The sequence below is a fragment of the Pongo pygmaeus genome, chromosome 15, assembly GCF_028885625.2.
Source record: "Pongo pygmaeus isolate AG05252 chromosome 15, NHGRI_mPonPyg2-v2.0_pri, whole genome shotgun sequence".
Classification (NCBI taxonomy): domain Eukaryota; kingdom Metazoa; phylum Chordata; class Mammalia; order Primates; family Hominidae; genus Pongo; species Pongo pygmaeus.
Window position 1 is genome coordinate 86,969,846 of NC_072388.2, and position 24,328 is coordinate 86,994,173.

Sequence of the window (24,328 nt, forward strand, 5' to 3'; positions counted from 1 at the left end):
TGGCTAAAATTTTTTAAATGAAAGCCATAAGATCTTGGCATCTGTCTGTATGTTTATGTATTTACATGTAAAACAAAAGCATTCAGTTTTGTATAATGTTATTTTTCCAACAGTAAAGAAGTGAGTTAATCCAATAGTAACAACAAAAGTTTACCATGGTTTCAATGATGATGGTGAGGTTCCCTAAGCCATCAGTCAGAGCTACGTAGCTTCCTCCTTTCTCTAAATGGCCAACTGTCTTCAGGTAATACCAGCCAGGTTGAGTAAACTGAGTGGTATGAGCTATAGAAAAACAGAAAGTTCCAAATAAGACAAAAATGGTAATAATAGTATTTCTTTTGGGAAAAAAAAAAGCTGTATATCAATTTGAGTCTGATTCATCCAAACAAGCTATTTTCTATTTTGGAGGAATATATCTGTCAACCTCATGTTTAAATTTTTAAATAATTAATCTAGATAAATGGTACAATTGCAAGAAGATTCCTGGAATGATGGGTAAAAATAAATGAACCTGTCAGTTCAAGAATATGATCAGTCTTTTTTTTAAGAACAAAATAGTTATTCCCCCCCAACCTTGGTTCATCACTATTTAACCCATCCTAAAATAGCTACCAAAAAAAGGTTTAAAAAGTTAATAATGAATTTCAGAAACTAACTTTATGATTTCAAACGTATTTATTTCCACCACATGTACATTTATTGGTCACCTCCTAAGCTCGTCCTGAAAATGCACTAAGCAATATACCGTGTCCCAAGCCTTGGAAAAGTCACAAAATTAAGAGTACATTAGTTCATCTAGATAATGTGGGGCCAACAATTTCAACATTCAAGGGGCTGATATACAAGTCTAACCTTAATTTTCTCATATAATTCTCAATATTAGAATATACAAGTCAAATATACAAGTCTAACCTTAATTTTCTCATATTTTTGGAGGGACAATTTAAGGAGTTTAGAATAATATCATGATTACATGATTAATATGATTACAAATCGGTCTTAGGAGAGCACAACTAAAAGGGAAAACCACCAAATTTAAGTTTAAAATAAAAACAAATTCACTCCAAATTCATAATTTTCTTCTGAAAGCATTTTACCTTTAAAGAAATTAGCTTTTTAGAAAGATTGTTAGGATTTTAAAATCAAATGGTAATAAATGTTTATAATCTTTTACAAAAAAACTGCAGAAAAAAATTCAACATTATTCAGCAACAGATTTTGTTACTTTGTTTAAAATATAATCACTATTAGTATGGTTATATCTCCTCATGAAAAAGTGACACTATGCCATCCATCCCTGCATAATCTCAGTTTCCCTTGTGACTAATGAATGATACTGCAGTAAAACTTTTGTGTTTCAATAAAAATGGATGTATTATCTATAGCCCTGTTCATTGTTTCTGAGCTATGTAAATTATGTCTTGTCTGGTAGAAATTTAACTAATTTCTTCCCTGTTGTGGGAAACCCAATTTGCCTCCATTGACAATTCATCTCCAATTCCCTTATGCTACAAAAATTTGTGCTATGTTGACTTTTCATTTGAACTGTTTCTAACATCTGTCATCTGCCAGGATCCTTCATATCATCTGAGTAACATAAAATCTTCAGTATGTGCTCATTTTTAAAATCTTTATGAGCTTTACATTGTTACCCATTTTGAAATTTACTTTTTCACAACCCACATTTCACAGATTTAGGGGACAATATAAAGCCATATTTCACATAACTTTCATGTTTACTCATTCATTTGATGATTCAATAAATACAGTATTTTTAATCATCTACCTTTGATTTTGCTAGCATACTATTCTAATTGAAACTCTATTAATATAAAAGAACAAAGTGTCTTCAAAGCTAATCTTAAGACTTCTAGATACTCTGTTTATAAATACATAATCTTATTAGCAATTATCATCATTTGTAATTATATCCTTAGATGATTATTTATTTCTGTCTCTATCCCTCCACAGCTCCTCTTTTCCCTCTCTCTCCCCCTCCTCTCCTACACTTTTCTAAAAGCCTGGTCTTAGAATAAGCAGAGAGTAGTCTAGTTACCCAAAATATTCTTATAAAACACTGGCAAATCTTGCTTAGAGACACATACTTAAAACACGCATAGACACACAGTTTATAGAATCTTCTCTAAGTGTTTTTCTGCTTTGTCTCTTAGAGGAGAATTTGGGAGTGAGAGATGGAACTGAACCATACCTGATACCCAGACAGGAGAGTCTACCACGTAGTGCCCACTCCATGGCTCCTGGGCCGTCATCAACCCGCATCTCCCATAAGGCAGCTGTTCATAGTAACTAGCCACTAAATTCCATGCGATTGTGCTAAAAGATTTGATAAAAAAGAAACACCAAGACAACTTGTGATAAAAATGTAAATGTCTAAAAACCTGGAGTAAAAAGACTTTATCATAGTAATACACATCTACATAAATGACAATAAAAGGATCAGCCAAAATAAGAAAATATAAGTTGTCTAAATTTATTCACATTTTGAAAAATCCAGTGTTGGGTACATTTTAATATTTTTAATGGTGAATCACATGATAAAAAATACAAATGTATTATGTGCAAGATTTTTACTAAACAGTGGTATAGCCAGAAGATGAATCATGCCTTACCAATACCCAACACATCACAAATTTGAGTCAAATACAAATAAAGGCTTTGTGCATACCTACTTTCCTTTCGACAGTCAGCCTTCTTAATGCCCCAGTTTTATGACATAATTTTTATGAATTTGACTCTGAACTGTCCCAAAGTTTTACAATTGAGAATTATTAGAGTCAGACTGCCTGGGTTTAAACCATGGTTTCACCACTTAACCTCTCTGTAAAATGAGGATAATAATTATATCTCTCTCATGTGAGTTTGTAAGGATTAAATGTACTAATGCATAGAAGAGTATGGAACAAGGTCTGGGCTGTAGTATTGCTATTAAATATGATTCCACTTCATCTATAAGTAGTAATTGAATCCGATTGCTGATCTGCTTTGTGGCCCATTCTTTCTCAGATGATCAGGCCCTAACAGTCCAGAGCAGGTGCTAAACCCTAAAACTATGACTCTCTGCTTCTCAGGAAATCCAAGGACAAAAGGGAAGTTCTTGAACTTGGTATTGTTGGGTCCCTCACAGATTAAAAAAACAAAGCTTACCCACAGAATTTTATTTTTCCTATCAAGTCCTCATCCACTATAAAAAAAGAGACTGACATTCTTAGCAAATCAAAGCCTTCTAATTCTATCAGTACAAAGTAGAAATAATAGTCCTAATTTTCAAAACACCTTACTACTAGTGAATATTTTAAGTTCTTATAACTTTGCCCATGGTTTGCAAGATGTGTGGTATCCTTTCTGGCTAGTGATAGATGTATAACTCAAGACAAGCTTTCTGGAGGGCATTTTGTAAAATACATACAAAACCCTTCAAAATCTATGTATTTCTGACCATTCCATTTCTAAGAATACAGCCTAAGAAAATAGTCATGGGTATGTACAAAGATATTTGTATACAATTGATCATTTCAGTTTGTACGAAGCTATTAATTAAAACAGAGACAACTTCCAATTCTAAAAGAGGAGAATATTCAATAAGCAATAATATATTGTCCACATCAGTGTTTCCCAACTTGTGTGGCATCAGAATCACTTGAGGGCACTGACTAGATGGACAGAATCCCAGAGCCTTCCCTGTAGATTCTGATTCACAATGTCTGGGCAGCTGCCAAGAAGAAGGTATAACAATGAGTGTCTCGGGTGCTTCTTAAGCCAAGTTTGGGAAATGGTGCTTTATGTAACAGAATATTTTAAATGCATTAAAAATGATGAAGTAGAAATATAGGTAAATGTGAGAAAAAGTTCCTAATGTCGTGTCAAGTGAAAAGCAGTTTTTTAAACAGATTCTATAGTATGGTCTCAATTTTGTATTTAAAATGTATACATGTCAATATAAAATAGGAGGACATTCACTAAAATTGTTAAGGATGGTTAGCTCTGGATCGTAAGACTGTAGGTGATTTTGCTTCTTTCTTTGTACCTATCTTCAGTTTTCTAAATTCTCTGCCATGAAGATGCCTTACCCTTAAGACCAAATTAAGTTATAACCAAACTCTCCTAAGTGTCTTTTCTTTCACAAAGAGAAGAAAAAGAACAAATACAATATATAGCAACCCACATTAACATCACAACAAATATATAAATATTGGTTTGCTTTTGTTCTATTTATCATTGTTTAAGAAAGCTAATTGGAATCTATTCACAATTAAAGTGTTTTTCAAAGCATTTAAGAAATGCTTTCCTTGGGAGCAAAAAAAGTTGTGTTCTCCCTTAAGAACATCTGTTTTTTAAACAAACAATTACACATATTAAGTGATGCCATGAGGAATCAATCAGACAGGCTGGGAAGCAGACAGTCCACAAGACAACCAGCCTGGTCTTTTCAACAGATCACTGTCATCAAAAATGAGGAATAAGGAAACCACTCTAGACTAAAGGAGACTTGAGGGGTGTAACTTTTAAATGCAATATGTGTGTGCTTGACCATTCCTTTTCTTAAAAAAAGCTGCAAATGATATTTTTGGGAAACAATTAGGAAAATCTGAATATAGACTGAGAATTAAAAATACTCTCATGTATGAAAAAATGATACTGTGATCATGTAAAAGAATATCCTCATGTTTTGGAGACACACGCTAAAATATTTAGAGATAAAGTGTCCTTACATATACTATTTACTTTATAATTATTTATTAAAAATATATGTAGCTTGTCAAAAATCAGAGAGCTGCATGTATTTTGCTACATATAAATTATACCTCAATAAACCTGACTTTATTTAATATAGACTATACTCAAATATAGAAAATTAGATATAGATTAAGTATAGGTATAAAAATAGAAGACACTAATAAGGCAAAACGTTTACAATCATTGAATCTAGGCTGGAAGAATAAGGAATTCCATTTTTTTCTAACTCTTATGTTTTTAAATTTTTTATGATAAAAACTCTAAAAGGTTTTTAGTAACTTACGAAGTCATATAGCCATTGATATAATTCTGATTTAAAATGCGACCCCAGCAGCCTGCACCCGTGTCACTATTTAAGGTGCTAAAGTCTTCAGAAGACCAAAGCTTCTTCCCAGTCAACTTTGCATCTTTTGCTGAATGGGTTCCAGGATAATGAGCCCTAGAAAAAAAAGGGTGGCAGTCAATGAAAAAAGGTCACAATGTGGCACTTATATACATACATATTTGTTGAGTGTATAAAAATATGAGTCTTCTCCAAGGTTTTCTATTTTAGAACAGTTGGGTAGCTTCCAGGTAGATAATGAATGTAAGCATCTGCTTTACGCCCTTTTGTCTCAGCATGCCATTAAAATGACAGCAAAGAAAACAAAAGGGGATAAACCTAAAACAGCATACAGGATAGGAAGGAAAATCATCAATAGATAAGAAATTTCAATCTTTTTCTGGAGCTCACAAGATGGATGGAAGTATGTCGAAGGACGGAGGTAGCAGAGAGGGCCACAGCCTAGAACACTCCAAGAGGAGAATGAAGTAAAGATAAGATTCAGACTTCCCAGGGGAAGCTAAGGAGCTTGGGGCAATAGTAAATGAGTGAGGAGGAGGCCAAAAATAAGACTAGTGAAACCTTTATATAAAGTAGTACTCTCCCCATTACTCCTGTCCTTAGAACACAGAAAGATAGCTTGGCATTTACTCCCAGGCCAAAAACAAACAAAAAAAACCCACACATGGTTATTTCTTGAATAAAAAGAATAAGCTACCTTGGGAAAACTAAATTACTGTATCAGAGCAGTGGTGGTTCTCAACCCAGATGATTTTTGTCCCTGGAGGGAATATTTGGCACTATCCGTAGACATTTTTTTCAACCATCCCACCTGAGGTCGGGGATATTTGCTACTGGCATCTAGTGAAGAGAGGCCAAAAATGCTGCTAAATATCCTACAATGCATAGGACCAACCCCTACAACAAAAAAATTATCCATTGAAAATATCAATAGTGCAGCAGGTGAGAAACTGCCCCAGAAAATGAATGCCTCCTTCATTCTATCATTCGATGGGAGGGGAGTCAGTCAGTGGAAGTATAAATGCATATTCGTTACTGCAAGAGTAAAATATTCCCATAATGATGATTGTGGAAGACATTGATAATAGGAATAAAAACAATAAATTTTAAATGTAAAACAGAAAATAGATTGACAATCCAATAAGAGAGCACACTAGCTAAATAACTGTAGGAATAAGAGCATCTACTTTTTAGTTTAAAAATTATTTACAAAAAACAATGCAAGCAAAATAATGGAGATTAAGTTATATCATAATTCTAATCTTTGTAGTTTGGTGTAGTAGTATTTATAACATCAAAAGAATGATCGTGAATACTTGTTTTACTTTTTACTTATTTAATTCCCTTTTAGGTCACAAATCTTTTAGGAAAAAATCCTATTTGGTAATTCTTTATACCTAGTGAAGATGAATTAGGGCACAATATCAATTTGGCATCCCAGGATTTCATGAGTAAGAAAATAATATACAATATATACTGGAGAACATAAAAAGAAGTATTAGAGAAAAATGAGGTTCCACTAAGATTTTACTGAGTCACTAAACTCAGATGAAAGCAGGCATCTATTCAATATTGCAAATCTACACTACAAAGATACGAACAGAAATCTAGCATCTAACAGGATTAAGCAATCATTGTTCTGGCACTGTAACGCCCAACCTGAAAAATCTGGCTACTAGTCTTTTAAATAATATAAATTCAAATAATTACATTTTAGATTTATTCTTCTAACCCACAACTCCATTCTATTTCCATGAAATTCAGCTTTGGCACCTCAGCCAAATGTTAAGTTTTAATACTCATCTAGTTGTCATCCAGTTGTCTAGTTACCAAATGCATGTTTGGTGTATTTGGTTAAAATATATTTCTATATTAAAGAAAACGCTGTAAAGTAATATGCTAGCATGTTACCAATAATCAGTAGATGTTAGGATTATGAGTAAATTCTATCTTTATACTTTTCTACATTTTCCAAATTTTCTATAACGAGCATATTATATTTATAAAATGAAAAAGTAACTTTACTGAAGTTATAGGAATAGGTGATATATCCTTCATTCAGAAAATGATGAAACTGTTACTACATTCAAAACCCAAATGATTTATTACATGATCTGAGCAAAGAAAGGCAGAACTAATACTAAAATCTGGGTCTTTCTTAATGTATAGATTTATTACTAGTGCAACAAAATGTAAAGGCTCCTTAAGAATATAAATTTTTATTGGGAGGCCAAGGCTGGCAGATCACGAGGTCAGGAGATTGAGATCATCCTGGCTAACATGGTGAAACCCCGTCTCTACTAAAAATACAAAAAAAAAAATTAGCCCCAGGCGTGGCGGCGTGTGCCTGTAGTCCCAACTACTTGGGAGGCTGAGGCAGGAGAATGGCGTGAACCTGGGAGGCAGAGCTTGCAGTGAGCTGAGATCGCGCCACTGCACTCCAGTCTGGGCGACAGAGGACAGAGTGAGACTCCGTCTCAAAAAAAAAAAAAAAAAAAAAGAAAGAATATAAATTTTTAATGTACATAAGCAGGCAAACATTCTCTATCATTTCACAGCATTATTTTTCAAACTTCAATAACAGACAAAATTAAGATCATTGAAAGTAAAACAACTTCACAGTTTATCCTAACAGAGGAACATATTTGTACTTTAAAAAATTAGAATTTCTGGCCAAGGCAGAACATGACAGCAGCCCAGTTTCTGAAGCTGCTCAGTACTCCTCCTGAAACCAAACTGACCAACCAGATAAGGGAAAGGAAAAACTCACAGATAACACTGCCATCAAACCAGGTGACAGGGACTCTCCCCAGGAACATCAGAAATGACCCAGGATCAGCAGATGGTATATGGAAACTGGAAGTGAAAGGGGACTGGCCGGTACTCACACAAAAGGAGTAGACCCTACTGTAAGGGGGAGCATAGAAGACCAATTCAGGAAGATGGGAACATCTTCATAGGCTTGAAGTTAGGGGTCAATGCTCAAAACAGTGAATTCATTAGGAGATCAAACCCAATACTGTAACAGTTCAAACCAGATTTGTCCAGTAGAAATATGATATGAACCACACATACAATTTTAAATTGTCTAGCAGCCACATTAAAAACCAGCAAAGGTCTTTACCACAATAAAACACATAAATGGAAAAAATTTAATTGAATTTACAAAGCAGAAAAACAGGGAGAACATAATTTTAATGATATATTGAACCCAATATACCCAAAATATTATCACTTAACATGTAATCACTGTAAAACAATTGTAAATAATATTTTCATATTCAATTTTCAAAACCCAGTGTATATTTTATACTTATAACACACCTAAACTCAAACTAGCCACATTTCAAGTGCTTCCTAAACATATGTGTCTAGTGGCTACTGTATTGAACAATACAGGTATAAGGAATAACAATTTCAGGAGAAGGTAGCAAATAATCAGGAATGGTAGAGCTTCAACATGAAAATAAGCTGTTTGAAGTAGAATCCAAGTTGAATAAGGCAGGAACACTTTGAGGGAGAACAACTTTCAGTCACTAAGAAGAATGGGGCCCAGCAGAAACAGACCCTAGAAAGTACTGTAACTGTAAAACAAAAATCTGCAGATATAGCACAGGCCAAGCATAACATGAATGAGGCAGGGAGGAATAGTCTTCTATGAAGATGTGAGCCAAGAAATATCTCCTGAACAAAATTCCAATAGCCAAAAATTGGAAACAGTCTAAATGACCATTAAAAAATAATACACAGATAAATTGTGGTATGCTACATTTAGCATGCAATTGTTGGATGCTAAACAATAAATATGAACTACCTCTATATATAACAACATGCATTAATCTCACAAATGTATATAATATTGGCTGAAATAACAGCTACTATAAGATGCCATTTAAATAAAGTTTTTAAACCGGCAAAATTAGTCCATGGTGTTAGAGGTCAGATTAGTAGTTATCTTTAAGGCAAAAAGAGAGCTTAATTATTGGAAAGATTTCCAAGGAAAAATCTTTCCAAGAGAAAATATCAGTAACCAAGCTTCTTGGGCACTGATAATTTTCTGGGTGGTGATTACATAGGTACGTTCACTTTGTGATAATTCATTAAGCTATTATCCGATGATTTTTGTACTTTTATATATGTATGTATGTATGCTGTACTTCAATTAAAAATTTTAAAGATGAATTGTTAGCGATACAAGAAATTAAAATGAGAGAATTATAGAAGAATTATTTTTAAAAACACATTTTGGAAATGAAGGTTAAACTAGAAGGAACATAAGACAGAACAGACACTGGAAAACACAGTGAGGAATACAGAATAGTAAGGATAAAATAATAGAAAAACATAAATAAAGAGATAGAGAAAAATTCAGAGAAATACAAAATAAAGGCATATGCAAATAAGACCAAAGTATAACTGGGGCTTCTAAAAAGAAAACCAAAGTAATGGAGTGGAATAATGATTTAACTTATAACTTAAGTAAACCTTACTGAAATAAGAAAATACTTAAATATAGACATTAAGAGAGCATATACTATATATCTGGAAATGGTAAAGCGTATACAGCAACTAAACTTTAAAGATGAATAAAAATATTCTTTGGGCATAAAGGAATTGTGTCAAGTTACTTACAAGGAAAAGAAAATATCTCTGGAGTCAAAATTCTCAATAGCAACATTTTATGTAAATAACTAATGGAGCAAATTTTATGATATATTTACACATATTTGAGGATTAAAAAAGGATTATATCCAGTCAAACTGTCCTTCAAGTATAAAGGTCATAGATAAACATCAATAAACATCTGAACACATCAAGAAATATTGTTTCCATTAGCACTTTCTGAGACATTTAATAGATAATTACACTTCTGATATCCAAGAAACTGAGGGAGAAACTTCGGCAAAAGACTTGAAGGTGAGCATTTAATATGTTTAATGGTAGAGCTAGATTAAAAGAAATAGTAATTAAATTATATGTAACTATTACACACTTGGCTAAAGTACAACTAATATAGCTACATGAAATAGGACAAGAGGGAAAGAAGGTGAAATGTAAACTAAGTTTGCAGATTATTTGGGAGTAAACAGTTAAAACTTGTAGCTGTCAAATCAATATAGTAGAAGCTTAAGTTCATGTAAGAGTACAAAAATTAAAACTAAGATAATTCTGGTAATTAAAATTCCACGGTAGGGGAGAAAAAGGGAGGAAGAAGTTATCAAATAATTTTAGTATTGCTCATAGTAAACCAATAGACAATAACTAAACGAAGAAGAAACCAAGAGTATTAGTATGAAGCAGTTCCTGAACCTCAGCACTATTAATATTTTGGGCTGGATCATTTTTTGTTATGGGAAAACTATCCTGTGTACTAAAGGATGTTTAGAAACATTCGTGGCCTCCATCCATCGGATTCCAGTGGCACCGCCCTACCTATTTGTGGCAATTAAAAATATTTCCAGGCATTGCCAAATGTCCCTCTGGGAGGCAAAATTATTCTCAGTTGAAAATACTGGTATAAATCAGTATAAATATAATTGATAGAACAAAAACCAAACCTTGCTAAATAACAAAAGAAACACCACCTTAAATAAGTGCAAAGTAAACAAATCACATAGCAGAATAGCTTGTATTAGTACATGGATAGTATAAATCATTCAATAACAAAAGACAATATAGTAGTATAGAAAACACAAACATCAGTTATATTTAAAAATGAGTTTAACTCATTCATTAAAATATAAAGATTTTCAGAGGAACTTTAAAAAAGCAAACCCTAACTCTATGCTATATACAAGCAATGCACATAAAAGAAAACGGCCTTGAAAGGTAAAGAATAAAAAGGCAAAAATATATTAGGCAAATCCTAACGAAAAGAAAGCATGGATCTCTTAGTCACACAGAAAGCAGAATTCAGGCCAAGAAGCTTTAAACGAGACAAAGAATGGCATTTTTTAATGATAAGAAATAAATCATAATGAAGATAAAACATTCATCAGTATTTACATACCAAATAACAAAGCAGAAGCTTCCACACAGCAAAAACTGCCTAAGATTGAAAGGAGAAATAGACCCCACTAACATAAGGAAACAAACACACCTGGTAGCCCTGAACAGTTCAAGTGGACAAAATCATTAAGACACAAAATACCTGAACAATATAATCAAAAAGGTAGATGTTATAAACTCAATTCTGTATCCTAATAAAGAATACATCTTAATAAATCAAAATATGCTCGAGATAGTCAAGAAAAATGCGAAGGTATTTTTTCAGATTTTTTTTTAATAAGCTCCTGAGAAATTTCCCAAAAAAGTGTAAATAATACATTTGGTATTGAATGGCCACAATGCAATAAAATTAGAAATTAATGATAAAACAGCCCTATGAGATAAAACTAAAGCAGTACTCAGAGGAAAATTCATTACATTAAAATACCTATATCAATAAAAAATGAAGTACATATCCAAGTCCTTTATGAAGATACAGTAAAACCCATATTTTCATTTAATATTTTTTAAGAAAATATATTTAAGATTAACACAACTTTGTTTTCCTTCAAGACTTCAACTATTTATGAAAGCTTTAACAACAGCAAAACTTTCATTTTACTTTCAATGTATAAAATGTTTAAATATAATTAAGAAATTTTATCTTGCAAAAAAAAATTAAGCCTAAATCTAACCTAACCTAAATTTAACCTAAACTACCAATTTCAAAAACCATTGAAAAAGGATAGATGAGCAAGTTATATTAAACTGTAGGGGTTGAAATCAGTAAAATCCAGACTGACACAAAGTTTATAAGACAAACAACCCCGTTCTTCAACAAATTAAAAGAAAGAAAAAGAGCAAGAACCTAAAGATTAGAACAGATTTAAATATCAACCAATCACAATGCATGAATTTTAAATGGATCCAGATTCAATCAAATAAAACTATAAGATAATAATAATGAATATTTAATATCAAAAAACTATTACATTTTAGGTATAATAATGGTATTGTTTATGGTAAGTAGAAAAATAATCCTTATCTTTGGAGACACATACACAGTAATATTTTTATAGAAGAAATAATGTCTGGGATTTCCTTCAAAGTAATGTAGGCAGGAAGGGAAGAGTAGATAGACGCATGGATGAAGAATTGGCCATGGATTCACAGTTCAAGAGGCTGAGTGATAAGAACATAGATATTCACTGTATTATTCTGCCTATTTTTGTGTACATTCAAAATTCTTCATTAAAAAAATAAAGCACATGGAGAGATCAATCAGTCTTCACACTGGATAAAGAACAAATTCTACACACATACATACACATACACACACAAACATACATATCCTATTTTTCAAATGTTTATATCCTGTGTCATGGTAGAAAAAAATATAAATTCACTTTTTAAAAAAAATGAACCCAATGAGGTCAGGGCCCAGAGTGCTAAAAGGCAGAAATGGAATAAAGAGTAGGGGTCAAAACTATACTACTAAGGAGGCATGACAAAAGTTATTGTCAGTGATCATAATGAACCATTTACAAAAGTGTTCATGCAAGAACTTCCAGCCACAGAATATCTGAGAGTTTGAAACTAATTTCACAACTTTGCCTTTATAATTTCTAAAATTAAATACAGGTATTACTCTGCCCCTTAATCTAAAACAAAGCCCTGTTTTATTATTCCAAACATCAACATGTTTTTTAAAAGCTATCAATACATGTTTGTCATAGAAAGATCCTAAAATATATTTAAAACAGAAAGTAATGAACTATGAGCCATGCATGCTTCAGGTAGGTAAATACAGGAGAGCTACCTTCTGAGAATGTAATCAAATGGGGAGAAGGCAAGAAAAAGATAGTCGATACACAGAGCAAGCAATCAGAAACTGCTAGTTTTCCAAGTAAAACATGCCTTACCCTATAACATCAACCACCTTGAAGAGTTCGGCATCAAGGAGCATGGATGCAGAGATGGACTCCCAGAGATTATCACTTGCTATGATTTTCACTCGCTGGAGACCTTGATAGTTCAGCATTTTTCTTAATATCTTTTGGAGTAATAAACACAACATAAGAAAGGATACAAATGAATTTTTAGCTGTTGAATTTATGACCAAGATAGATAAAGTTATCTTTACAAATCAGCATTCTGGAGCATTCTGGATAATAGCTTTTTTTGTTTGTTTGTTTTTCTCAGACAGAGGCTTGCTCTGTCACCCAGGCTGGAGTGCAGTGGCAGGATCTCAGCTCACTGCAACCTCTGCCTCCCAGGCTCAAATAACCCTTCTCCTGCCTCAGCCTCCCGAGTAGCTGGGATTACAGGTGCGCACCACCACGCCCGGCTAATTTTTGTATTTTTTAGCAGAGACAGGGTTTCACCATATTGGCCAGGCTGGTCTTCAACTCCTGACCTCATGGATGATAATTTCAATACTATATTTTCTCAATAGAAACATCCCACCTACGGAAAATAAAAGCATTACCATTAAGATAACCTACTTCACTAGGAATGTAAAAAGAAAAAGAAAACACAAGGGTTAAAATGTTTTAGAGGATTTTCACTTTGACTTTAAAATTACGTTTAACCATAGAAATACTGGGGGGGGGGGGAATGAAACAAAAATAATCAAATGGTACTACCCTGAAATAACCACTATCATTTTGCTATGCATTCTTACAGGAAGTCTCCTATGCAGACACAATAATAAAATGGGTAACATATTAATCATACCATTTGGCAAAATGCTTTAACTTATCATTTTAAGTATTTTCCACAGTCTTCAAATATTCTGCCATTATTAAAGAGGAGAGCAAATAAAATTTACCTGTAGGACTGTCCACCTACAAAAATTAAAAGTAACAAGCTAAGCTAAATTCTAACAGGAAATAAATCACACAAAGCACAAACAGCACCTACTTTAGTACTCAGTACTATGCTTCGGCCTCATGAGGACTCTAAAAGAAGTATGAGATGGAGCCCTCAACCTTAGGTGGCAAACACACTCAACAGGACACCAAAACTAACAGGGCATACTAGAAAATCAAAGGGCAGGTACATACCAAAACGTATGGATTGCCTATATGTAAATCAAGAGCAGAGAAAAGGAGACATCATTTTACTCAGGATCAGAAAGATCGGATTTCATACCATAAGCAGTTCTTGATGAATGGATACAAATAAGCCCACTACTATACCCCCCAAGGACCCGGAAATCTCTGGCACATAGCAGCAGATGCTCAATACTACTGGTTGAAGAAATTAAGCAAGAACAAAGAATTTCATAAGCTCTCTCTTCACATTCCAACTTCTCTGAATTAGGGCAATTTCCAATTAATGTGCTCTTTTAGGACGCAAATAATAAAAGCTCCAATTAAATCCATGGTATACTTTTCAACAGACGGTTTCTTAAAACAGATACATTATAGGATTTTAGGAAACGGGGTGAAAACTAGAGGTGGCAGTCTAAGTTCATCTTTCAAACTGGATCAGTTGAGTCCTAGGACACCCTAGAAGTCTACAGCACGAACAGATCCTTCGTAGCAAACCGAGACCAACTCTCAAGATTCAGTAGGATTGAGAATCCCTATCCCTTTAGCAGGAGGATCAATCCTGAATTTCACCACCCTGAAGTTCTTCCTTTTCTTTGAGACAGAGTTTCGCTCTTGTTGCCCAGGCTGGAGTGTAATGGTGTGATATCGGCTCAACCTCTGCCTCCCAGGATCAGCAATTCTCCTGCCTCAGCCTCTCAAGTAGCTGGGATTACAGGCATGTGGCACCATGCCTGGCTAATTTTGTATTTTTAGTAGAGACGGGGTTTCTCCATGTTGGTGAGGCTGATCTCGAACTCCTGACCTCAGGTGATCCGCCACCTTGGCCTCTCAAAGTGCTGGGATTACGGGCGTGAGCCACTGCACCCAGCCTCTTTATTCTTACAGAGAAGAGGAAGAGCAATTTAGTCAAATTTGCATTTTTCACTATAGACGGATCTAGTCTTTCTAGTCCTAGTCCTAGAAAATCCCAGTAAGACTGCTTACTTTTTTATACAGTGTATTTGAATAACATTCCAAAATTTACAAGTCTACATGCTATGATTTCTAAATAAGTTTCCATCCAAAAGTCATTACGAACAGCAGCAATCTTTTGAGCAGTTTTATCTAACATATTTTCAGATTATGTTTTTGTTTTGGAACTTTCTCATCCAGAAAAAGCTTAAATAGAAGCTCTATTTATAAGATAAATGGAAATGAACTTGTTCTGGTTGAAGTGAATGAAGGTCCAAAGACCCACACTTCCATTTCCATCCACTATCCTCAGATCCTAGATGAGATTTTCCAGACACAATTTAGAAAACTTAAGAACACCACTGAAAACCACAATAAATCATACATATCAGTAGCAAAAAAAAAAAAAAACTTTAAAGAAACAATACCCTTGTCATCTTTATATAAATTGCTCCTTTGTATTATATTTACTTCTACTATTAAAAACAAATCCTTATTCTTTCCAGGGGTCATCTTATTATCCCATAAAGAATATATATTCATTAAGGTTATCCAATCTGAGCACCTACATTCGTCATTATCGAACTCTTTGTGATAGGCATTTCTTTTTTGTTTCTTTTCTTTTGAGACAGAGTCTCGCTCTTTTTGCCCAGGCTGGAGTGCTCACTGAAACCTCTGCCTCCCAGGTTCAAGTGATTTTTCTGCCTCAGCCTCCCAAGTAGATGGGATTACAGGCGTCTGCCACCACGCCCGGCTAATTTTTTTGTATTTTTAGTAGAGATGGGGTTTCACCATGTTGGTCAGGCTGGTCTCAAACTCCTGACCTCAGGTGATGCACCTGCCTCAGCCTCCCAAAGTGCTGGGATTACAGGCGTGAACCACTGAGCCTGGCCTGCAATAGGCATTTCAACAAACGGAACACAAATCCCAATAAAATCTTGCTGGAAAAAAAATGGCAAACACAAAGTAAAAAGTTTTTGTATCCTGAGATATTTTACTGCAGGAAAACTCAAGGTTCAGAGAAAAGGAAATGAAGTCTCAACTGTCTGAAACACTGAAAATATGTCTTAGAGCAACAATTAAGTCTTTCAAACCAGGTTAGTTGAATTAGAATGCACTGGAGTCAGCAACAGACTCTTAATAGTAAAAAAGTTAAAATAAAATAAAATATAGTCCTGTCTTATTTCATTAGTTTAAAAGAAAATGGAAACTATAATACTTTTAATGTTTCCCTCAAATGAAATGAACACAAGAGAGACACGTGTATAATCACAAGAAAATAAAACTTAAGCTTTGAAATGTCAAATTTGGGTATCACCTTCCACTATGAAGATGTTGTAGCAATGCCATCCACCCGATTACAGTTATCCACTATACATGCACCAACTTGGCTTCTGCTCTGTCCCCTTACTGCTCTTATCAGACCTGTGCTCATAGCAGACATGACTTTCCACTTACAATCCCTGTGCTCCAATCTTATTAATAGCTCCATTGCCCCACCTCCCCCACCCATCCTGCTCCCACCACCACACTCCCATCAGCATACTTCAGCCTGGAATTGACCTTGAGTTACCTAGCTCTGGCTGCAATAGATCTTCTCAATCAATGCCTTCTCCACCCCTACAACTACAGATTAATTAAAATATGCCATTATTGGCTGGGCACAGTGGCTCATGCCTGTAATCCCAGCACTTTGGGAGGCTGAGGTGGGCAGATCACAAGGTCAGGAATTCAAGACCAGCCTGACCAAGATGGTGAATCCCCGTCTCTACTAAAAATACAAAAAAATTAGCCGGGCATGATAGTGGGCGCCTGTAATCCCAGCTACTCAGGAGGCTAAGGCAGAGAATTGCTTGAATCTGGGAGGCAGAGGTTGCAGTGAGCCGAGATGGTGCCACTGCACTCCAGCCTGGGTGACAGAGAATGACTTCGTCAAAAAAAAAAAAAAAAAAAAAAAAAAAAAGCCATTATTCCAGTGAATACATTAGCTTACTGATGGGGGTCAGTGCCCCCACTCTTCCTCCATTGTCTAATCCATCTTCATGACTTGTTTTTCCCCCATATCCCTTTACCTCTCAATCTTCAGTTCTTTGCACATGCTATGCCCATGCCTTAGCAAAGTGGAGAGTTCCTAATTCATCCCTTCTTGAAGATTCAAATTACACATCATCTCCTCTAAAAGACTTCCCTAATCAACCCAGGCAGAGGTGTCATCTCCTCTGTGCGCCTTTTAAGAACCCTGTAGGTGTATTATTCCATTATTTGACACATTCCAAATTATGACACATTTTAATTGTCTATATCTGACTCTATACCACCCTCCCCAACACAAAAAATCCTTTTGGGCAGAAAACAGTATTCTCTATCCTTATATTACCACCTTATGCACAATGCCTGACAAACTAGTGTTGAGCAAATAAATGCTCTATGATTAACTGAATGAAGAGATGAAAGAAATGTATTGAACCTTATCTACTTAAGAACATAAAACATTCAATTTAAAGAAAATTTTTTTCTATAAACACGCATGTGCAAGTATCTTTTTTGTATAATGACTTCTTTTCCTCTGGGTAGATACCCAGTAGCACGATTGATGGATTTGTGAAAATATGGAACTAGCCCAAATACCCATCAATCAGTATGAGTGAACAAAGAAACTGCGGTATATGTATATAATGGAATACTACTCAGCCACAAAAAGGAATGCATTAATCACATTTGCAGCAAGCTGGATGGGATTGGAGACTATTATTCTAAGTGAAGCAACTCAGGAATGGAAAACAAAACATCGCATGTTCTCACTCGTAAGTGGGAGCTAAGTTATGAGGATGCAAAGGCATAAGAATGATACAATGGACTTTAGGGACTCAGGGGGAAAGGATGGGAAGGAGGTGAGGGATAAAAGACTACAAATTTGGTTCAGTGTATACTGCTCCAGTGATGGGTGCACCAAAGTCTCACAAATAACCACTAAGAAATTTACTCATGTAACCAAATACCATCTATTCTCCAAAATCCTATGGAAATAAAAAAAATTAATATAAAAATTTTTAAAAACTTGAAATATTGTCCCAAAATTATATTTCTTGGAGAAAAGATAAATACAACAAGACAAAAGGAAGTGAAAAGTAAACTAGAGATTGGCTCCACCTGAAAAGTGAAACTGCCACTTTTTTCCAATGGCAGAAGTTATTATTCTGTTTTTCCTTTCCTGGAAAATAGCAATTATAGTAGTTACCTCATAGGTAAGGTTGTGAGAATTAAATGGAGATAAATAGAAGAAGTGGCACAAAAATAACACAACTGGCAGATGTTACTGCTACCTCTTTGCTAATCACAAAGAGAAACATGTACTATAACACACTCCAATAGAAAACAAGAATTAGAATATATGCCATAAGTTTTGACAAAAGACAAAGGAAAAGAAAGCTACATTTCTTGAAGTCCTAAAAGTCTAAAATCATGTAATTGTTTCATAACATTTACCAGAATTCCAAAACTAATGAGTTTTAAAATAGAAAAAGTCAACACTTTAGACAAAGGTAATTCAGGGCTCACAAAGAATTACACATGCTTTAATATCAGGGATATAAACATTGTTAAGATTTTGCTTGAATTTTATGTCACAACCAGCAAAATAAATAACTGTAGTATAAAAAATATGGTGTTTCCAACACAAATTTCCTACTAATTTCTGTGTTTGGAACCACAAGGAATTATTCACTAAAAAGTTAAAAACAGAAAGATACTAAAGTTGTACACACCTTAATATAATTGGCATTATATGACCTCTCATTCCAAATCTGCAAAACAAAAAGTCAAAAAAGTCTGAACTGAAAGTTACAAAATGTCAGAAAGTAGATTATCGTTAAGATACCATTTCTCTCATCATCTTTCATATTATCTGATAAGCCATTTTTTAACTTTATGGGATATCCTGTCATAGAATTTATAGACAGTTATAAGATAGCACAACTTTCTAAAAATTAAAATATTATTTTTAAAAACCTTAAAATATTTAGTGGGTATTTTTCAAAAAGTAATTTATTCCAAAGATTTTCAACAATGGAATATTCATTAATTCATTCAACACATATTGACAGTGCAATGTGTGCCAGGAACTATACTAGGCTTTGGAAAACTAATAGACAGGGAAACTGTTACAACAATTATGACAAGATCCCTGAAAGCCAAGTATTAATATGTATACTGTATAGAAGGCATATTTTTAAGCATACACAGAGAATCACAGTAATACACTAGTCACAAAAGCAACTCTGAATGAGGATGGATAAAAGGAACATATATACATCTATTAGGTTTAGAGTCATGAAGCATGGGGTTTTAGAATTGAAAGAACTTCTGTAACTCCACAGTTGAGAAAACTGTTAATAACAAGAGATAATTCTAGAATCCAGGTACAGGTCTTTTTACTCAATGATACAGGAAAGAGTTTATCAATGAAGCTCCTCACCATAGCATGTGTTATCACGAGTCTAAACAAGATGTGAATCACCCATTACTTGTGACTGTACCATAAGAGAAAGCTATTAGACCAAACCTACATTTAGTCTCACTATGGGTTATAAATGTCCTGACATTTAAGAAAGTTCTCCGGCCAGGCCTGGCGGCTCATTCCTGTAATCCCAGCACTTTGGGAGGCCGAGGCGGGCGGATCACGAGGTCAGGAGTTTGAGACCAGCCTGGCCAACATAGTGAAACCCCGTCTCTAATAAAAAGAAAAAAAAATTAGCTGGGTGTGGTGGCGGGTGCCTGTAATCCCAGCTTCTTGAGGCAGAAGAATCACTTGAATCCAGGAGGCAGAGGTTGCAGTGAGCCAAGATCATAACACTGCACTCCAATCCGGGCGATAGTGCAAAAAAAAAAAGGAAAGTTCTCAAATATAAACTAATTTTTCAGTCATAATTTGGAAAAGGATAGCAAAAACTAGTATATTCTTTCTTCTGACTTCCTCCAGCCCTTGGCTCATCCTCATGCTCTGTATCATCATGTAGTATTGCAATTTATATGTTCCAGCGTCTACTTCTCTTTCTGAACACAAGAGCTTATTAATCTTAGTAGCCCTAAAATATTACAGTCACAGTTCCTGCAACATAGTAGGAGCTCAATAATTGTTTGCTGATAATCTAAGTCATGACTGCATAAAAATGTTTAAGTATTAGTTTTAACTGATGGTATATTAATAAGCAAATGATTATGGAGACCCACCTATGTGTATGTTAAGGCTCTGTGGGGTACGATGCAGCCTGAGGCATGCCTCCACCTAGCCAACAGACAAGCTGGACATGATATCATTTTTCATACTTTTTAAATCCTTAAAAGTTGTTAACTAACAGTTTGTGACAGGTGAACGCAGATTTCAGCCAGCCTGACAAATCTGGCCCATCATCTGTAATTTTACAACTTGAGAGCTAAAAGTGTTTTTAGTTTTAAATAGTTACATTTTAAATGGCTATATATCTACCTCAAGATCCTCAATATTGCCTTTTGGCCCACAAACCCAAAAACTATTTATGCTCTGGCCCTTTAATAAAAAGTTTGCCAATCTTTGGCTTAAGACAACAAGAGGATAAAATGAGACTAACCCATAAGCTGTATAGGAAACACAACACTGCTGTAGGAACCAGAGAAAGTAGGGAAAGCTTTGAAGGAGAATTTGAGTTGGGTTGATACAAAAAAAAAAAAAAAACCCAGCTCAGAGGAAGGAGGTATACACTTACCACAGTTTTCAAAAGTGGGAACACTGGGATGGGCAAAGGGGAGCAATTAAAGGTCACATGTACTTAGTTTGTGTTATTATCAGACACCATTAGAACAAATTAGTCTCATGACATAAAATGGTTAGTTAAAAAGTACCACACCATCAAATTATTTTTTAAATTACAAATAAATGTCCAAAACTGAATCATATTTTAAATATATTACTAACTCCAATATAATCAATGTCCAAATCATGATAACGCTTGGCACCCACAATCCAGGTCACGACATAATAGGCAGTCAGCTGAAGATTGACATAAGGCCAGTTGAAGCCTTTTCCCAGCCATCCAGGGAATGACCATGGCAACCCTGCAGAGAGAAGGGAGGAGGCAAAGGTAGAGGAGGTATGACGGTGCTGGCGCCATTGAAAATAAAACAAATTTTTTTTAAGAAAAGCATTCAACTAGCAAAAAACCAATACAAATCTGACTAAAGGAAAGTTTATATACCATATAAAAATTATTGAAATCCTTTCCAATCTGTAGACACTATAATTCCTTATTGATCCCTAGAGTCAGGTCCCATAATTTCAAATGTTCTTTCCAAGAAAAAGAAAAATAACAAATATAAACATCTCTCTCCAAGACCCTTACCAATAGAAAGAAATGTACCATATGTTTTAACTTAACATGTCCATTCACTGTTGGAATGTTCAATATTCAACTTCTGTTCTTTGAGGTCAAACCAAAAAATTCTAAAAGGCTTATGCCAAACTACTCCTTTGAGTTATGTATAATACAAATTTATTGTTCAATTGTACATCTTCTTACAATTTAGGGTCCTTAAAATATTAATCAGTCAGGCAATAAAATTTAGCAAAACTAGTTTGTTCTTATATCAATATAAATGACAATGACTCCATAGAGAAATATACCCTTGTTAAGTGATACACATCAAATAAGTCCATATTCTTCCAATAACCCTGATTATGTTTAAGTAAAAAAATGAGAAGAGTAGAAAAGTACTTATTATAATTCTAAATTTAACTTTCTACTAATATATTAAAATAAGCTCAACAGTTAAGTTCCTCAGCAATAAATATATTACCAAACTAGTTCACCACTGAAAAAAAAAAAATCGAAATGACAAAATGCTTATTTTCTAAACTCAGGAGAACACCCAAGTGTATTATATAAAAAATGTGACATTAAAGTAATAGAATTCTTGAAAACAATGAAATGCTAAATGCAATCTGAAGGCCTACCAAGTCTTTGTTAGGACATGGTTTAGCATGCCATATTTTCTACATTTAAATGAGGTCTGACCTTGGAAGCAGTCTAGTGGATATGTGCTGAATTCCGTGATGCTTTTACTGCTCACAGCATTTCTGGAATCTCTTACAAAAGCCCATTTATAAAGAACATACTTACTCCTAATTTCTTTTAACTTAGAAAATATTACTCTTCTCCTTTAATTTGATTGTTGAGAAAACGATTTTTCAAATAACTAGAAATCAGGTCTTTAAAATGAATCATTAATTTCATTTAACTTAGTTTGAATTTAAGCCTGTTTCAAAAAATCAAATTCATTTCAAATGATGAAAGTATCCCATCACTCTGGATGTTTGAAATACTTCACAGGCTCTGTATGCATTCTCACAGAACTGTGAAATGTACATAGTCCCATTTAAGCAACTAGCCAATGATCCTCCCAATAGAACCTAAGCCCCACAGGTGCAGGAATTGGGGACGGGATTGGCTTCCTGAGTCCCAGAACAGTAACCAGCACATTATTGAAGTTTAAAAACTGACTAACAAACAAAAAACACTTTTGTATGTACCTTTTCTAAAAATGGGGTTTACTACTACATGCAATATACAATTTTGTAACTAGTTAGGTGTACTACTGCATGTAATATACAGTTTTGTGAATAGTATTACCCTTTTACAAATACTGATGACAGATTTTGTGAAGGAAAGTAGTTTAGCATCATAGAAACATGGAATTAGGTGCTAAAACCGATTTTGCCATTTACTGTCTATGACCTTAGGTTAGTGGCATAATCTTTCTAAGCTTCTACTGCTTCTTCCTGTAAAATGGAAAGAGTCATGCCTTACTCCACAGGTATTAAAAGGATTCAACATAATATACAAGGGCAAAGAAAGGATCACCCCTGGCACATGCTTTGCTGCTGGTAGCATACTGGTAGTATTAATGACATTATGAGTACTTCCGTATTAATAGAGATTCCACCAACATGATTCAGAATTTAAAAGTTAAAGGAAAAGAGACTGAAGAAGCATTGCAAACTTCATTTCTTACCAATGAGTGTAATATTGGGATTCCTCTTCTTAGCTTCCTTCATTAACCACCACTCATATCCTCGGAAATAATTCTCATCTAGTGCGTAGTGCATGTGGGAGGGCTCAGTGCCATCTGAATAGAGGAGAGCAAAAACGGAAGTAATGATCTGTGAATGGTACTTCCTAGGACCATCAAACTCCCCACCCCCACCCCAGACACACACTTCACAAAAGCAGTATTCCAGTTCTAATCCTGAAGTTGGGCAAATCATAATCTTATACAACTTGAGGATGGATGATAAAAGCATATTATTTCATCCTTTTTTCATTATCTTAAGCATTGTAAAAGTCTTAATAAAACCACAACCTTCTATTATAAGCAGTACTGAGAGAAACGTTATCACCTCATATAACTAAAAATTTCCAGTATTCATTCTTCTGGGCTTTTGATCTCTCTGTGGTTTTCAAATCCCCATGTCCAACTTCAAGTTCTCATTATCTCAACTTTCAGCTTATCAACGCTGGATATGAATCCCTGGGCTCATGAGCCCTGTTCTCAGAACCCACACCTTTAACCTATAATATGTCTTGATACAGGAAGAGTTTTGAGAAAAAAAAAAAAAGGAATGAGTATACATATCCACCCTAAAAATAACAAAATTCTATACTAACATCTGCAGTTAGTAGAGGTTACATTATCTTAGCACTGAGGTAGGTAATTGCTATCAAAGTCCTCGTATATTTCCACAGTTCACAAACATCTGCCCTTGCTAAGCAGGGCCTTCCGAGAGGCCCTTGCCCATTTCTTCTTAAAGGTAAACATCAGAATTCACAAGAACTGCCGGTTTATGTATCTCTACCTCTAATTTAGCTTCAGCAAGTGAAATTAGCCCATCATTGTCAATTCTGCCTAAAAGGTTTTAACAGTAAAACGCAATAGCTTGAAGAAAGTTTCTGTTATGGGGGTTTCTTTTGTTTTTGCTTTGCACTTTTTCTTTCAACATAAACACTAACATCACCATATAGACATATCTGTTCAACAAAGAATTACTTCCAAATCACTAGCAGGAATACAAGTATGCAGGAGATACTCTAGAGTTCATTATAATGGAATCTGATCTGTAAATAATAAGCTATATCTAATCATAGAGAGAATTTTTTTCTTCTTCCTGGAAACAAAAGGCCTATAAACTGCCAATTGATAACATGGA

General features: G+C 34.5%; 1 protein-coding gene across 3 annotated transcripts in view; it reads right to left on the bottom strand.

Moving 5' to 3' along the window:
- Positions 1-24,328, bottom strand: part of GALC (galactosylceramidase) — a 59,845-nt gene that overhangs the window by 30,176 nt on the left and 5,341 nt on the right. For 2 of the 3 annotated variants that reach the window (XR_010123777.1, XM_054447704.2), the window contains exons 4-10: positions 23,137-23,250; positions 21,044-21,183; positions 18,858-18,896; positions 13,009-13,139; positions 5,039-5,194; positions 2,210-2,334; positions 155-282 (exon numbers count right to left, since the gene is read on the bottom strand). Coding sequence is in view for 2 of the 3 variants with exons in the window: in XM_054447704.2 (XP_054303679.2) it covers positions 155-282; positions 2,210-2,334; positions 5,039-5,194; positions 13,009-13,139; positions 18,858-18,896; positions 21,044-21,183; positions 23,137-23,250 (833 nt within the window). In the remaining variant the exon portion in view is untranslated. Of the gene's footprint in view, positions 1-154; positions 283-2,209; positions 2,335-5,038; positions 5,195-13,008; positions 13,140-18,857; positions 18,897-21,043; positions 21,184-23,136; positions 23,251-23,521; positions 23,643-24,328 lie in introns of those variants that run through there. The other variant, XM_054447706.2, reaches the window with a different exon arrangement.